The sequence below is a fragment of the Fulmarus glacialis genome, unplaced genomic scaffold (genome assembly GCF_000690835.1).
Source record: "Fulmarus glacialis isolate BGI_N327 unplaced genomic scaffold, ASM69083v1 scaffold21850, whole genome shotgun sequence".
Lineage (NCBI taxonomy): Eukaryota > Metazoa > Chordata > Aves > Procellariiformes > Procellariidae > Fulmarus > Fulmarus glacialis.
Genome location: NW_009187423.1, coordinates 1 through 18,355, shown reverse-complemented (window position 1 = coordinate 18,355; position 18,355 = coordinate 1). Strand labels below are relative to the sequence as shown.

At 37.1% G+C, this 18,355-nt stretch overlaps 1 protein-coding gene across 1 annotated transcript; it reads right to left on the bottom strand.

Annotated features, from left to right (window-relative positions):
• Nucleotides 1-380: 380 nt before the first annotated feature.
• On the bottom strand, nt 381-18,053 carry LOC104074853 (dynein heavy chain 3, axonemal-like; the record flags this gene model as incomplete). The annotated part of the gene is made up of 14 exons (XM_009575136.1): nt 17,974-18,053; nt 15,005-15,111; nt 14,567-14,589; nt 13,356-13,457; nt 9,428-9,516; nt 8,054-8,243; nt 7,322-7,511; nt 5,419-5,614; nt 4,307-4,432; nt 3,403-3,598; nt 1,940-2,119; nt 1,408-1,544; nt 1,144-1,249; nt 381-559 (listed from the first exon to the last, which is right to left on the bottom strand). Coding segments are annotated over exons 1-14 (1,901 nt in total), but the record flags the coding sequence as incomplete, so codon positions are not given.
• Between the last annotated feature and the right edge of the window lie 302 nt (nt 18,054-18,355).

Genomic DNA, 18,355 nt, shown 5'->3' with positions numbered 1-18,355 from the left:
GGAAGAGGAAAAAAAAAAAAGAAAAAAGTGAGGGACAAGACAAATGCAGAGCTGCATAGTAGATTCTTCATGTTGCTTTAGCTGGACACCAGCAGGGGAAGCAGGAACCTCAAACCAAATCCTAGAAGGCCAGTAAAGGAGGAAAGAACAATGGCATATTTCCAGTCCAATCCCTATGTACACCCTATATAGACTAATCTAGATATTTATTTACAAGTATTTCTGTTCCTGTTAATTTTAAATACCCACTTCGTTGTCCTTGCACATGTCTGGTCAGCACTGAAAAACTTAGCACATGAATAAAGTTATCTCATCCACAGATACACAGGATCAGTCCACACAGACAGCAAGAACCATGCATGCTAACTAACAACATGTACCTTTTATTTAACTCTCTGTTTTCCATCACTTCAAATTCAATCAATCTATCTTTAAGATTTTGGGTCCGATTGCAGAGTTCCTCATTCAGTTGTACAGCATCCAGACAGAACATGGCCAGAGGGACAGTGACAGGCATGGAAGCAATCTCTCTTTTCAGTTTTGTTAAGCTGTCAATCTTCTACAAATGGAAAATAATACATCTGTTATTCTTCCTTAAAGTCTATAGATTAAAAATACTAACCAACAACTAATTAGTTCCCATCCAGCAAATGTATAATATATTCCAAATAGAAGACGGAACAACTATTTTCTATCTTTCCAGAGCTCAGCTCCTATCCACAGATTCCAGGGCTGAAAGCTTTGCGCAGTAATATGCCACACTAAGGAACACCACCGAAGCTGTGGTAAAGAAGTATTTAGCCAGAGGCTAACTCAGGAATGCAGAGAGAAAAGTAGACAGGGCTGACTAAGGACAAGACAGTCAAAAGACCAGCAAGATGCAGATTCACCAAATACTCTGGGCACAGCCTTCCACTGGACTTCTACTAAGACCCAACAAAACCCATAGAAGAAGGCCATAAAGAAACCTCCTTGCACAGCAGCCCTACAGTAAGGGGCTATGTAAATTGAGATGGCTTCCCTAGTATTCCCAAGGGTAAAACAAATTATTTGAATGGGAGTTCTTTAGGCAACATATTAGGAAGTCAAGTATGATGTGTTAGCTGCTGCATGAACATGTAACAGTTGTCAGTTACATATTACCTCTGTTAAAGCTTCTAAAGTATGACCTTCTTTCAAGAAATCTGTGACATCTTGCTGTGCATTGTTGTTCAAGAGATTGCTGTATTTCCTGTACCTCTTTAAATACCTTAAACAAGAAGATCACAAAAACAAACATAGGATTCCAATGTGAAGATTCTCTGTAATAAGAAACAAATCAACTCAAACTGTTTGTTTGAGTTAAATGGATAGTGTTATAAATCTGAGGGTTTGGATGGGCAATGGAGTTTAACAGCCGAAACTTACTTCTGTGGACCAAGTATGTTGCTCTCAAAGCTCTTTTCAAGTTTGTTCACATACTCTGAAAACAATGATTCATCTGGTTTGACTGTACTGAGAGTGAGATCATCTCTTTTTAATTCTGGAAATAGAAATCTTTCTACCTAAAGGGAACCATTGCAAATAATGTAATAACACATACAATAGAGGAAATAAGGTATTCTATTACCAATTCACTGACCACTTCAAAAAAAATGTATTATTTGGTAAAAACACTGCAAAGTGAAAAGACTCTGATTCATAATTAACACTTGGTTACACACATAGTTTGCTTGCGAAAACTATATGAAAATCAAACCAGGGCTTTAATATAACTTGAATCTGCAAAGAACAATTCCTATGCTGTCTTCTATAATCACAAAAGTTCACACAGTTCATGATACACAACCCCCATCTTTATCTTCTATTTGTCAGTTTTCTGCCTCATTCATAACTTTTTATATCATAGACAGTTTTTATTCATATTGTATTTTGTATGCAGCTACAACTTATCCAGTACCTTTGGAAGTTCCTCAGCACTTTGCAGGATCTCCCTGAAGCAATGATTGATTAAATCCCAACATTCTTTCAAAGGTGGCTCAAAGACAATCTTAGGTTCTTCCACACTGAGTTTGACTGTTAGTATTTGAGGTACAAAGAACTGCATTTCTTGATACGGTTCTGTAAAATCACTTCCATCCTTGGAATGGAAAAGAATGAAAATTGTACATGCCAAAGAAATCAGCTATAACTATAATAATTTTTAAAAGATACAAACTCCCCCAAATCTCTTAACTACACAGCACCAATGGGATCTTCGTCCCTGATTTTATTCAAAATACCGATGCCCCAGTACACAAGATTTTAAGGTGCCAACTCCTAAATGAATCTATAAAAGTTGGAATCAGGAAACAGGATTTAAGCCTAATTGCCTTGATTTTCCCTTAAGTAACAGAAGTAAAGCACTAATTACCGTACAGAACAAAAACTCTGAAAGAAATATCCATAATGCCTCTCAGAAATAAAATCTAAAATCAGATACAAGATCCTGTTTTTTTAATTGCCTTGTATGGTTAGTAAGAACTGCCCTGCCCCCAAATTGCCTTTACAGTAATGGAGTCCTAATCCATGACTAGACTCATAATGTAGATGCTATAATGATTTTAAAAAAAAAAAAAGCCAACCCACACAAAACCAAAACCCAAACCCAAACCAACCGACAAGACAAAACAAACCTAAAAAAAACCCCAACCATCAGCAACACCATCATCACCCACATGCAAGGCTTAGCGTAAGTTTGACAGCATATTTTATTAGGTGTGATCCTCTGGTTGCAATGCGGTATTTAATCTGCCACATTTATTCTGTTTAAATATGTTTCATTTCGTCTCATCACAGTAGATCCTGGGTGACCTAATACTTAAAGAACTCATTTCCACTGAAAGGCAACTTTATCATAGCCAAAACAGTGGTAAAAACTCTCATGGTGTAATGTTTATTATAATGATGTGCATTACATGAAATAATACAGGGCACTCACTTGGTATAGACAGGGACACCACATACATAAATTACGTCTGCAAAGGATTGCATGCATGACTGCACACTTTTGACTTCAAAGGGGATTATTCACATGCTTTCAGAAAAACACATTTAAGTGTTCTGCCTGGTTAAGGCCAAGAAAAATAAAACTAAAAATTAAAAAATAAAAAAGCACACTCATTCAAGACAGAGTTGAAAACTCCTATAAACTGCTAGTTGTAACCCTAGGCCTGCAAAATGATTATTCAAATGAGCAGTTCTTGACCATGCAAAGAAAATCCCACTGAGCATGCACAACTGTTTGAAGGATCTGGCCATTTTTTATGGAGGCAGGAGCTATCTGGGATATTTTAGCCTTCAAAGAGCATTACATTTTATGGCTATACGAATTATTATCTCTGTGTAACACTGAAAACTATAGATATACTTCACAGCATATACCTTGTGGATCATAAAAAATGCAAGAAGATCTTCTAAGGAGTTAACAACCATCTCACGTAACTGTAATGACATTAGAGTTGCCACCGAATGAAAATAGCTTTCAACTTGCTGAGAGGAATCACAGTCATTTTCAGGAGCAAAATGAAGCCATTTCCTTTTTTGATCAAGGAAAATACAGGCACAAGTTGGGATCCACCTACAATGAAATAATATGGAGAAAACGTTTTTAAAAGCTTATTAGTCATACTTTGCTCCTTGCAATGAAACCTAAGCTCACAAGTTAGCCAAAGAATAAGCAAAATTCAAAGGGCTAGCAGAGAATTGTTAACTAGATGTCAAAAAAATCCTGTACCTACCAGGACTTAGAGGAAAACTGAGTTTTTAAGCTAAGGATTCTTTTTATAATTACTATTAGTTTAAATTAATATTAATAGACTAAATACTAGTGACAATATTAAATTATTAGCATTAAGTGGGAAACTTGAGTCTGGAAGAGATCTCAGGAGGGCAGAATGCAGTCACCTAATATCATGGGCTATTACATCATATAATCTCTTCCTTAAATTGATCAATTTCCATAATTAAAAAAATCAGGTTTTCTGTCACCATTTTTATAGATTTAGACTCCACTCCTCTCATGGTTAGAAACCTTCTAATTTCCAGTCTACACTTATTCATAGTCAGTTTGTTCCCATTTGCTCTTGTGCAAGCACTCTTGCAGTTTCAATAGCTCTTTCAGCATCCAGATGTTTTATCCCTCTCTGCTATTTTCCCCTCTGTTTTGGCAGCCTTGTGGTTGGGACTAGTGTCATCTCAGTCTAAGATCTGTTTTAAAAAGGGAGCTTCATGTGAATTAGACCCTAAGATACTCTATTTATCTACTGTTACTACAGTTGGCACTGACTTGTTCTGAAGAATATTGCGAGCTTCCACACAGTGTCTTCGAATGACCTCCTCAAATTCGGTAGGCAACAGTGGCAGATCTCTACAAAGCATTTCTTCAGTGCGAACAAACCTTAGATGACTATACCTACAGAAGTAAAACAAATAGTAGATATTTTATGGAATTATGTTTTAAAAAAACCCATGAAATACAGTCAGGAAGGTCTCCTACTATTAGTGTTTATAAACATATATAATTTCATTGATGCATATCACTTCATTGCTAAGCTGTCCAACAAGTGCACTTGTAATGGGTTGGGGTTTTTTCCGCTATTGGCAAACATAAAAGGCTTCAGAAATTTAATTTTGTACCTGTTATATTTAAAATTGCGTTAATTTTTTGCTGAAATGGTCAGAATAATTTCCTGTCGTTTTCCTAGATTCATTAGTGTATACAGGCACTAAAGAACGTACAGAATGACACCTACTGCTTCTATTCCGTATTAATAGTAATAAGTATCTATCCTGGCTACCCCGTGGGAAAAAGACAAAATTTCATCAGCATGGCGTATATCACAGTCTGTAACTTACAAAAGCTTAAATTCCTGCAAACATTACTTAAGTTCAAAAACAGTTCTCAGGATTACGACCTACCATATTTAACTTCATAAGAAAACATATCTCAATTTTCAAAAGTCCCCAGAACAACTTCCAACTACAGACATTGGAAAGACACTCAATATTAAGAGTTAATTTTGTTAATTTCAGGAATCAAGATGAGAATTCCAAATCACTATTTACTTGAGCATTGAATCTTAATTTAGGGATAACATCTTCTAACAAAGGGGATGATCTTTTCATAGCACAGTTATCCATTCTTCACTGTGGTCGTGTAAAACATGTTCATGCTTGCATTCACAGTCTGCAGGAAACAATCATTTTATGTTGAAACTCTTACAGGCTCAGAAAAAAAATTTTTTTAGAAAACAGAACAGATTCTGCCACTTTCTCTCTACCGGCTCCCCCAGGATCTCTGTAGCGTATGTAGAGAAGTCAGCAGATGCACTCTCTAACCAATCCATAAAATAAAAACATTCTCAATTTAATTAAGATCCTATGAACGAAACATCTTACTGAGAAAGCCAGAGCTGTTGCAAAGTGGGCATCAACGGATTCACTATGAATAGATTTCTTTCATTCCAGCTTTTCACTTCTTCGTAAGAGCTGTGCCATGGGACTGGTGCACGGACAACTCTCTGGGGAAAAGGGCGTGGGGTACTTCCAATAAACAGTCTCTCTCTCTCAGCTGGATCCATCAAGATGTAATCAACTAGAACAAATTATATATATCACGGTGAGACTGCATGTATAGTCAAAACCTACATATGAAAACACAGTATCTCCATAGTTCAGGAAGTCATAGAATTCTGCACATTTAAAACTTATACACTGTCATAGAGTTACTTGCATGTTTTTAGGATGAAATACAGCACAATAATCAAATTACCAATTTGACTATAAAATTATTTCAGAAAAAGAAAACAAGAATTGGTCCTGGTTCTAAAAGTGGGAGGCAGGAGAAACAGCTTTTCATTCTATCTTTCCAGTTGAAGCACATTTATTTCGTGCTTCAATTCCTCGTCCATAAACCAGGGGTGGAAATATCTCCCTTTCAAGGATAATTTTTAAAAGGCTTCTTAAACGTTTGTGAAACACAGAAATCTTATGAATCATCTGTTATATCTAGGAAGGATATGAGGGCTGATCTACGATCTGCTAAATGCCAAAACTCATGTGCTACCAGTTCTGACCAATGGCCCATTACATATGAGATTAACGAAAGCTAGGAAGCAGGCGCACTACCCCTTGTTGACATCAGCATTACCACAAAAAGGGACTGCAAATACTAAAATTGTGACATCGATAAAAGGCAAATTAAAGGGTACTTGGAAAGATATCAGAGACTATAGAAGGCAGAGTGAAAATGCTGTCATGAATGAGAGGCCACGCTTCCTTACTGGTCAACACATTTAAGAAAATTGAAAGGAATTATTTCACATGTGGAAAACCCAAGAAAACTGTAAGACTACTGAAAAGCAAATTAAAAAAAGATCTCATGTTCTACAGAACTGTCTCTTTCACATTCACTTTCAGATGGGCATTACTGAATTTCAATGATTATGAAATTCTTTTGTGTTTATTTATATATGATGATCTTGTATTTGTTGGACATGAGCAGTGTAATCATGCACATTTACATATAATCTAATTTTCCTTAATCCTGTAATGTCTTAAATGAAATTCTTTGACCCTGTGACATGATCCCAGTGTAACACCTGGAATGTCCACTGGAGTTATGAGACAGATGAATTTGGCTGTTAATGGGTATCACTGACTTACTGCAGAATAACAAAACAGTTAGTCTGGGAAATATCTGTTAAAATAGCCTAGTTTACCCTCTCCCCACATCAGGATCAAATATACTTTGACTGCTCAAGAGATACTTGTCTATCATGCACTTCAAAGCATCATTCATCAATAAATCAGAGCACATTCATCAATGAATAACCTGCTGCAGCGCTTCACGATCTTTATAGTCACAATGTCTTTCTAATTTCTTATCCAATTTCTTTTGCTACAAATTAAGATGATTACTTCTTGTCCACCATCATTTGATCAACCCCCTCTTTATCCATCTGATGAGATGATGCAGAATTATGCATTTTGAATGTGATTTGGATTTGAATAGGAATGGAAAATTGTGTAAGTATGGACAAAATTATTCTACACACCCAGAGCTACTGAACTTGGAAATGACTATATTTAAGTGATGGAATGTAGGGTTTAGTAAATAGGTATTTGTTGAAACTGGAACGTTATGTAGCATGATCACAGATTATATTCTCTCAGATATCTATTGCAGTTCTACTGATGCCAAAGGAATTATCCATGGGTGCTAAGAATAGAATGCAGACTTGCTTTCAAAGCGCAATAAATGTCTACATACTCTGAATTGCTAAGAGATTTTGAGTCTTACCAATGGCTTTCATGAGGCTGATACGATAGTCTGCCTGAATCTCTTCTTTTAAACTTGCAAGTAAATTCTCCAGGTTGGGGTTAGCAAGAATGTGAGTTGGAATATGCTTTAAAATTACATTCATCACTTCCTTATCCTGAGGTGCCAGCATGTCTTCCTGCACTCCATTATATATGTAGTAACAGTACCGCTATAAAATAATGTTAAAAATATTACGCTTATTGTATGAATTTTCTGACAGATAATGAATTACTACAAAATATTTTTAGCTTTTCTATCACTTGAACCTTTTCCGCAATTGAAAGGTGTTTGAATATAATGGATTTTGGCTATCTATCTCTCGGTTCTTTTTAAAGCACTGCCAATGCCTGACATATTTACAATACTTCCATCTGTTTTGATGTAAGCATATATACCAATAGAACTGAGTGTAGCATATTAAATTACTGATCTCTGAGGTACTAGCCAATAATGTGAGAGGTTAAGAATTTGGGAAGATAACTCTACTTGCAAATCCATTAGAATGAAAATCAGACTGAATAGCAAGAAAGAGAAACAAATGGGAAAGGAGTTGACAATATTTAACAGTAGTTTGCTATATTGAATATTTACATCTTCTAAACCTCATGTACTGCCTTCTTTTCTCAACTACTTTTAAGTAAACAGTTTACAGACATATTGCAGATGATTACTGCTGCTACTTTTAACTTAAAAAAAAAATTATATAAATACCTCTATATCGTTTTTTGAAGGTGGCTTTTCTCGCTTACTTATCTCCTTCTCATGTAAGTGCATGACAACAAATTGTTCTTCTGGGGTCAATGGTTGGTTGTCTGTATAGTGTATGACACGTAATTCTGGCATATGAGCAAGTGCACACAGTGAAATGGGATCCCAACTGTTCAACAAAGTTGGTGTGCTTCTGAAAAGAATGCAAGTTTAGTGAATAAAGAAGAAGTAATGGATTCTTAAATCAATATGGACAAATGACAAGCATTACATAAACCACTTATACTGCACAGAGAACAAGTATGACCTACGAAGTATTTCAATTACTCATTAAAAAACTTTGGTAAAATTGTATAACATAACATACTACTCTAACAGAAAGAATACAATCATGTAAACCTTACAACTGCACAGTATCACTCAGAAGGGCAGTATCTTATAAGCAATTCTATCAGAGCCAGACCTACTAGCACTCAGCCAAGAAGCTGTCACTCCATACTTGATTTACTTCACATTATCAAGTCCTTAGCTGAAGAGAATTTAAATATCCCTTTTGTCTTTTTTATGGTACTCATCACCATGTTATCTTAACAAGGAGTAAAAAAGTTACTGTCACAGCACTTCTAGAGAGAACTATTTCCTTGTTTTACAGATGAAGAACACAAGCACAAAGAAGATAAAAAGAAATATTCACTACAGCGGAGCACCCAATTTGACATAACTATAGGAGAATTACAGAGCATTTAAACACTCACAGCAAGACTGAGAGACTTCATTTCTACAGTCTGCATCTCTATTAACTAAACTCTGCGTTCTCAAGTCAGTAATCATGAAAGGAAGACCTTTCATTTAGCATGCCTAAGACGGAAATTTGTCCTGCCACAAAGAAGCAGTTAAAGGTGCTCACTTAGCACACCATGGAATTTCAGTCTTGACGCACATACATTTTTTTTGTAGAGACTTAACATTTCAATATTAAATCACAACTCAGATATCTAGACTGATTGTAATAATCTGTATCTTTATAACGTTACAGTACATTACCTATCAGAATCCCACTGACTTCTTTGTGTACGTTTGAGCTTTTTTCTAGAAGGATCAAATTCTTTTGAAGCTTTAAGCACCAGTTAAGAAAATCACATACAGGAATATTTTTCAAATAAGATATTATTTCAGATTGGTGAAAAACAGAGCTAAGTGAATTAATTAGATAATGAGATAACAGAACACTACAATGTCACAAAAAAGCCTTTCGTTTTGACTTAGCATTTAGCATGACATTAAAATCATGTGTTAAATAATCTTGCTGATTGTGGGACTATAAACTAACTTCAGGAAAGCATTCAGCTCATGCTTAAGACGACAGTGCCTACTTACCTCCCTGCACAAACCATATTTTCTGCACTGTGACTTTCTATTTTGAATACAAAAGCACTTCTATAAGATGTATAGTTCCACCAAATATACTGCACATGAAAAATCTGAGAAGTACAAACTATTACCATGTGCTTTTCAGAGTACAAATAAACAGGTCTTTTAACAAAATTAATACATCATGCCTTTTCACCAAGAAAAGTACCATGACCTACTTCCTACATACCACCCATGTACTGGAGAAGTACATAGAGTAGAAGAATCAGGTGTATGACAAAGAACCTGTTAAAGAGACCCAATGAACAAAACCAAACCCTTCTTAAATAGCGTACAAGGGGACTAAGCAGATATTGAAGCTGTTATGTCTCATCTATCCCAGGGAAACGAAACAATTTCTAACACTTCAGGGAAGCAAAGCAACAATGCAGGATGAGTATATTCACAGACAGCCTGACAGTATGTAGGAAACCATGGTTTATGAATGTGTCACCCTTGATACAGAGAACATTTAACTTGATAATTAGGAAATAAATAATAACTTACTTTGGAATTTTCAGACTAAGTAATGGAGTTAATTTGACACCTGCAACTGGTAAGATGCCTAAACAACTTGTTTTCATAAAATATTTGATACATACATATCGGTAAACTTAAATAGCAAGAGTATTACAACTCTTAACCTTATTTGCTTTGTATCACAATGTCATGTTGAATCAACACCATATAATATGTCATATTGCAGGATTTACATATGTATGCACAGTTTACTAACAAATAAATCAATTACATGGCTTAGATGTAAACAGTGTATTAAGCAACATTTCTTGGATTTGATCCTCAAGTAAAGATTTTAATGCCTGTCCCCCATCTTGTTTTGCTATGCAAGACTCATGAATATGAGCATAACAGGGGTGCACATTGAATTTGTTTCTGTTTTCCTGTTGATACTAACTCTTATTTCTAGCAATAATAAGAGCTAACTTGTATTTTGTTCATTTTCTGCTTTGCAAACAATTCCCTCCAAGTAATTGCATGCGATGATTTGGAGGGATGAACCTAACTAATTAATCAGAAACTGGCCTTACCTTTGTTAAAGTTATGCATGCTTTTGGAAATTTGTCTGTACTGACCCTGAGGTGATAAGCTTGTAAGTGTTTATGTGGGATAAGTGATTTTTCCAGGGATGACGCTCTAACCGATAAGCAGAGATAAAAATGTATAGAACAAGCAAGGCTGAATTTATAAACACATTCAAATATGGATACACGGTGAGGCTGTTCTCTTTTTTTTGCTGAACCCAGTGATGTCCCTGTCATTGAAGAAGTCTTTAATTTGTGCACATTTTTCAATTTTAAATCCCGTGCAGTAGGAGTATAGTTATTAGCTATGGAGTCACTTGGGCTTCTGTAGTAACTCTGTTCTTTGAATGGAGCTGCCAAAGTCCATGATGCTTGTTGCATCAAAGGAGGATAACAGCTGCTTTTAAGGACAAGCTGAAATTGGAAAAAAAAAGCAATAGTTTTACACAGCACAGTAATTTAAAGAGTCATCTTAGAGTTACAACAGGGTTAAAGATCAATTAGTATAAAGAGCAAATACGTAAGTCTGACTTGGAGTCATTTGACCACCAATCTATTTTTAGATCCTGATGTTCCACACATGTACAAGAATAATTTTACACAATGCTTCAGTAGGAGTACTAGTGCATTTTTTTGCATAATCAAGGTCTTTTTTATAAATAAGAGAAGGTATAGTACATTATCTAGTACTCTCTACTCCCCCGCATCTCCATCTTGCTTTTCTTCTCCTTACATTTGCTTAAATTTAGAAAATTCTTATTCCTCAAGCCTTTGTTAATGACCTGTCTACTTTTAAAACTCAATCCTTGTAACAGTTGAGCAATAATACAAGTTTAACAAATTCAGCACTCATCTTTCTCTCTCTCCCACATCAATACACGATTTGTAATAGATTTCTTCTGTCTGTTCATTCCATGTTTTCTCAGGTGGCTTGGTATTTATTGATTGGCTTGTCATCAGTGCTGATGTCTAAACTTTAATGAGATAGCTCACAGACATAAGGGATGTGGGATCGAGAAGTATGTTTCTTATCAAGATACCCTCAGAGAGAAAACATACATAAGATAGAATCATGAATGCACTTCATACCATGGTTCCTAAAGCTCTCAGTCTAAGTTCATATTTAGCTTGTTTTTGTATTACTTCTTGTTTAATGATTTTTTGCTTCATTGGAGTAACACAACCATATGCCTATTACCCATTTCCTCCTCCTTACAATGCAGCATTACCGTCACCAGTTTTAGATCATTCTTAAAAATGCTTCTAAATACGTTCATGACATCCCATCTTTGGTTCCCTCATTTCTCTTGCCTTTTCCTTAGGAGTTGCAGTTAAGCTCGTCTTCCCAGCATTTTATGACCAACATTCTAAAGCATAAAACAGCTTCTTTTCATTTAACCTATAGATGCAGCTATGAATTTTTTTTTTTTTGTCTATCATGAGCTTTAGTGAGAACAACAATACAGTCTGTCAATCTGAACTACAGGCTAAGGCAAGATTATTACATCTGCCTTGCATTTTTCTTCTGATTGACAGGGCTAATCTTATCAGCAAAGAAAAAGGCATTCACACTACTGCTGCAATCATACTCCTTAAATTAGCTTCTGAAAGTTCACAGAATCTTTTCAGTTCAGTTTCTTCCACCGCATGCACCAGACAGGTGGGTGGGGCCCTGAATTACAGTTTTGGTGGACAAACTGATACAAGAATTAAAAATAATTCAGATTTGGAGATTTTCTCCAGAAAGTCACTCTGAAGTCAGCATAAACTCTGATTTCTCATCTTCTCTCTTAATTAGGCCTGCTTTGTAAACTATATTCTTTCTTCCCCACTAGGTAGAACAACCTTCTGGGTGTAGAATAGGTCCCTTGCTAATGGGGAACCTCTTGGGAAAAAAGTTGGTCAGAGAGGAACAGCTGTTTCCGGAGAAGAAAGTCAGTCACCTAGCAAAAATCTACTGCTTATGCAACACAAAAATTTCAGGACTGGCTAAATCAGCTCCCATATCTTACACAAACCCTTAACACATCCCCAGAAATCCGATAGATTTTTGGATGAAAATAAAAGATTTTTATGTAAATCTTCAATGAAGATTTTTTTACCGTTATTTTAGAGTACATTTCACTTAAAATTTCCTATTTTCAAACGAAGTCCAAAATAACCCATTTTCCATCAGAAACTACTTCAAATTATTCACGAACAGTATCTTTCTAAAGAAAAACATCTTAGGTGAAGTGAAGTGCTGACGCAAATGAGCCAAATGAGCAACTGTGAGGCACTTATGGTGGGGAAAGCCAGCCCTCTCTTCTTCCTGCCCCCAAGTGCTGTCATACGTAATTTTAATTTGTGTCACACAGCATAGGTTGTAGTTGTGCAGCTGCACAAGCTATCCATTCTGATCAATGCTGCACCTGTCAAGCTCTCAGCTGGTTTTGGAACAGCAGTATAACTTTTTTTTTTTGGTGCTCTGCCATAAAGTATTGAGGGGGAGGGGGAAATCATAATTTGTTTGGAAGAAAAATATTTTTACTATTTGCTTCCTTCCCCAGAAACTTAAACTCAAAATATTTGATCCAAAATTTAACAGCAAATAATTAACTATAAACTTAAAGAACAGATTTAAGCTGCCAAGGTTTAATATCCAAATCATAATATAAGTTGTAACACTTTTCTAAATAAGAGCAGCTCTAACGAAGTACCTGACAATCTGCTTAGTACTTTAATTTAGTAATTTAAATAGTTTTTCCTAATTTTACTTCATCTGCCTAAGGCCTGGTAATATATGATGCCTAAAATCATACTAGGACATGTAATTTACTGTATACCCTGACACAAGGGAAGAGAGCACATACCTGATACAATTCTGAAGGTGCAGCTGAAGCAGAAGCAGGTAGGGGCGGTAACTCCGGTAACCGTTTTGCATGACTCATGTTACTTACAGAATCGTTTTGTGACTAGAGAGAAATGAAAAACAACTTCAGAGACATTTATGAAATACACTGTTTTGAAAAAGATTCATTCAGAAAGAACAGAGACTTTCAGTTTTCACTGAAAATGACGTATTGCAACTTTTCTAATTTTAAGGAAATGGACATTCTGTGGAGTGGGTTCCTCAGCAAAACAAGTTTTCAGATTGCACTGTTCTTTGTAGTCATTTGATAAAGTTTCTAATCACCAATAAATGTCAGATGAAAAAAAAAAACAAAACCAAAACTAACATTTTTATATCACTGAAAACAATTCAAATTGTTTTAAATATTTTTTGTTATACTAAAAATTCTACATGTGGTGTGGAGTTTGTAATGGTATAAACACTGGATATTAAAATATTAAAGTCTACCAGACTGCTAAATTGACAGTGAAACCGTCCAAGTTGTGTGAACGGCATTACTGGGAAGAAAAAAAACACTAGATTTTTTCATGTCTATAATGACGCAGTTCCAGAAGAAGCTATGTTGCCAGGATGCCACTGGAAGAACAGATTGCTCATAAGGACTCTGCAAAGTGTTTTAATACAAATGTCAGAATACCTAGTATGTTTTAGGACTATGTTCTACCTCCTCAACGTGACAATACTTGGAGGTGGCCTTCCAAGACTCCATAGAAAGTTCTCTAAGGATATTTTCTCAGAATTATTTAGCTTCAGTTTTTTAAGATGTTTTTGAATGGCAACTTTCCTTAGTATAGGACAAAACCTCACCCCTAGTCTGCTCTGAGTTTCCTAAATCAAGTTTGTTCAGGAGATTCACGAGGAACAAATTCCCAAATACATAGCGACACTATCGGAAAAAGGAGGTGGAAGTGTGTAGTATCTGAACACCAGTGAATTAAATCACCATGAAAGAGGAAGTTATTACCCAATACAATTATGTTGGAATAATGTATAATAATTTTTTACATAATTTTAAATACATTTTTAGCAAGTGGTTATTGCTTTCTGATATATGGCTGGAAAACCAGGCTGCCCGAACCCGGTTTTCCAGGAGACAAAATTGTGCCCTCCTCAATATCAAAGTTGAGCCCATTTAGAAATAAAATTTGAGAAAGGACTGATCTGATTTACCTGCTTGGTATTCCCCAGCGTGCCTGCACACAGACACACAGAAATCAAGACATTATCACTGCCAGGCATATTTCACTAAAGACAGCATGAATTGTTCTTGATTAATGACTGAAGGATTGGGCCTTAGGGTACTTTAAAAATGAATAAACTATGCAGTTTATTAGGAGTTTTGTTCATTCTTAAAGGTACAAGAGTTATTAAGAAAGCCATTGTTCATTCTAAAGCAACTCTTGCTTATATGCCACCTAGCCTTTCAAAAAGTTAAATACTTGAGCAAAGGAATTCTTAATAAGTAGTATATTATAAAGGCTTAAGTCCAAAGAACATTCAACAGGAACGAGTGTCTTCAAATAAGAGTTCTTCCAATGTCAAACCACTACCCATCTGAAGTTTTGAAAAAGTTACCGATCTTTCACAGTCACTGCAGAAAGAACTTACCCTCAGAAGCCTCGGGCTCTGTGTTGGCTTCATTTTGCTTTGGTTTTTGTTTGCTTAGAAGTTTTTGGTCTTCCCCCTCAATATAAGCATCCTTGTCCTTACCTGCACTGGAAAAGAATGAGAGACTCATTTCAGGTACTACACAAGGTGTCAAAACAGTCAGCTTCCTATCCCAACTGCCAGGAAGAAGAAAAATCTCTCCCCCAGCTCCCTTCTTCCTTGTTTACAACACTAAGCTTTCTTCCCCTCCAAACCACATGCTCTCTTTTTCTCCATTCCTCTTCAAGCTCACTTTTCACCTTAATCTTTCTAACTCTCTCCAGACGTCTTTCAAGCATGATTTTTTCCACCCTGCTCTTTCCACTTTCTCCAAAACCAGGTTCCTTCGCACTGCCTGTTCTCTTCTAATGTCCCAGGGCCTCTGGGCCCTTAATTGTGGTTTACAGCAGACAAACCCACGCATTAATTACCATGAGGAATAAGCACACGTCAAAAGGAATGGGAAAAGAGAAAGAGAGAGATGGCTAGCATGCCTTACACATGCACAGAGTGCATGAGTGAGCAAGGTAAGGGCAGGTACTACCTGCAGACGCCCTTGTTACCAGTCCCTCTGCCTGTTCCAGCTTAATGAATTTCTCTGTCTTTCAGTCCTCAGATTCGTTGCCCCAGTTACAGCATAGCTGGTGCTTGGAGACAGGAATTCCCTCCTCCCTCTCTTCCCCAAGCGGAGAAAAAACAGTCCCTTTCAGCGCAGTGTTGCACCAAGCTGTGGTCAAGGAGATTCAGTTCTGGAACCAATGAGCAACTGTACAGGTTCATTTTACCTCCGAAACCTACTGAAAACGTAGTCCTAAAACATCTGAGATATTCTGACATTTGTATGAAAACACTGCACACAGCAAGGGAGCTTCCAGAACAATAAAGGCTATATAAACACAAATTATCTTAGGAAGAACTAGAAAAAAAAAAAATTAAAGATTCAAAATCTTGAACCCAAACATCTCCACCACTTTTTCACCATTCAGAATCAAAACTCCCTGAAGATCCAAAGATAGCAGGTAGGATACTTGTACTCCCAATTCCTCTGAGTCTGCTTGTATGCATTTGCCTCCCACTCACAGTCATCACTATGTCCTGAAAGAGTTCTCCATCAAATTTCTTCACAAACGGGAATTATTACCACCATGAAATCTAGCACAGTCTCCTTATACTGACCCTCAAGAGAGGCCTTGTACGTGTTCTGCCAAAACAGCAAGCCTTCCATTTTAACTTTCCCAACATCTTTGGATACAATTTTTCATCCTATTTTCTCCAAACTGCGAGAATGGCCGATATCCCTGATTTAACAGCACTGTTTTCCTTATATCTTGACCTAATACCAAACACAAATGAACATTGTTCCTGCCTGGCCACACGTGAAAGTTCCTACCATAAACTAAGGTGCTCTTTAAACACAAGCCGAAAGTGTTGGGTAAAGAACCACAGTTGCTAATGCTGGAGCTGGCAATTGCTCGGCTGCTGTATGCGGTAACTCTCCAAATACTTCAGTGCTGGTTTGCTACGTGAGTATTTTCCTTCTAATTTGGGCTGACGCTGGCATGAAGACAAGCTCAATTACGCAACAATTATGGTAACTATTATTCTTCTGCACATACCAACTCAGATGCTTTTATATGCATGCCCTTTAAAGTTAACTAAATTACTTGGGAAACATTAAAAGCAGTTATTTTACATAGAAAGAGATTACATGTGAATTTTTAGCAGAAAAAATAATTATGCATAGCAGGAAAATAATTTACTAAGATGTACAAGACTATCTCCAAAACCGCAGCTACGGCATATTTCAAAAACAGCCAGAAATTTTAAATCTCCAATATACTTCTAAACTCGGTGGAGGCATTAAACTTTCTACTGTCATTATAACTGGATTATGTCACATTATAATACCACCAGTTAGTTTTTCCCTATGCTCACTTTAGGAAAAAAAAAAAGATAGAAAATCAACAAATTGAAATTTAATTTCATATACACTAGTCTACTAGGAATACCAATACACTAGGCACTTTAATAATATCAGATATAAACACTAACAGTTCAAGGAAAATAAACTTGCCCTCACCATCCTCTTCTTGCAGGTATCTTGCGTTGGGCTTTTAGAGCCCGTGGTCCAAATTTGCATTAATATGCAAATCTCTTTTTTACATCCTCTGTCTACACGGATCATTGTATCTACAAAGCTCATTGAAATCAGCGTCTCAAAGACACAGAGCTCTGACAGTCTGATACGTTAAAATCCCCACACTTTATAAAACGTCTCTTTGCATTGTAAATTGGCACACTCCAAATTAAACATACTATATATTTTGTTGTCTTTAAAATATAATAACGACGCCATTAATGTCCAGTTTTGCAATTCTCTCATGGGCGGCACCAATCAAAAAAGAGTGATTAAAGCAGTCATGAGAAACATGAGTATTTTACTAACTTCTGACTGTAATTTACATCATGAAAAATTCTATGTAGCAAAAGCCCGGGAATTGACTGAAGCGTCATGCTTGCACGTAACACCATCACAATGGCTCCGGAAAGCGGCCAGGCCAAACCATAGTGTAAAACACCTCACCGAGCATCATTTCTGAGATGAACAGTCCCATCCGCCTGCCAACCCCCTGCTGCTTGCTCTTGCTCAGCATAGCCCTTGGTAATCCCAGCACAAGTGCTGGGACACCGTAGGATGCACTGATCTTGCTGAAAACCCAGCTGAATGTTTAAAGTAACTATTCCTCACACAGAGCACTTCCCCAAACAGGTTTGCCATGTGGCCACCCAAACACCCATGGAGGCAGCAGGACGGGGTGGAAACGTGCGGGAACAAGTAACCATAGACAAGGGGAAGGTGGTTATGCCAGCTAAGTGTTTCACAGCTGCCGTTCCACTCCACCACTCGACGTGACTGCCTGAACACTCACAATTCACTGCAAGCTGCCTTCGTAGCCTCCACTCCAACGGCAGCAACCCCTTTAGCTGGGGCTGGTGGGATTATAGACATGTATCTGCGCAATTCCTGGCACACGGACTCATGAGGCGCAGCTCTGAAGCAAAGCGGGCAGCGCCACAACGCCGTGGGCCGTTCCACTCCACCACTCGACGTGACTGCCTGAACACTCACAATTCACTGCAAGCTGCCTTCGTAGCCTCCACTCCAACGGCAGCAACCCCTTTAGCTGGGGCTGGTGGGATTATAGACATGTATCTGCGCAATTCCTGGCACACGGACTCATGAGGCGCAGCTCTGAAGCAAAGCGGGCAGCGCCACAACGCCGTGGTACCGAATACCCCCAGCTGCTCCTC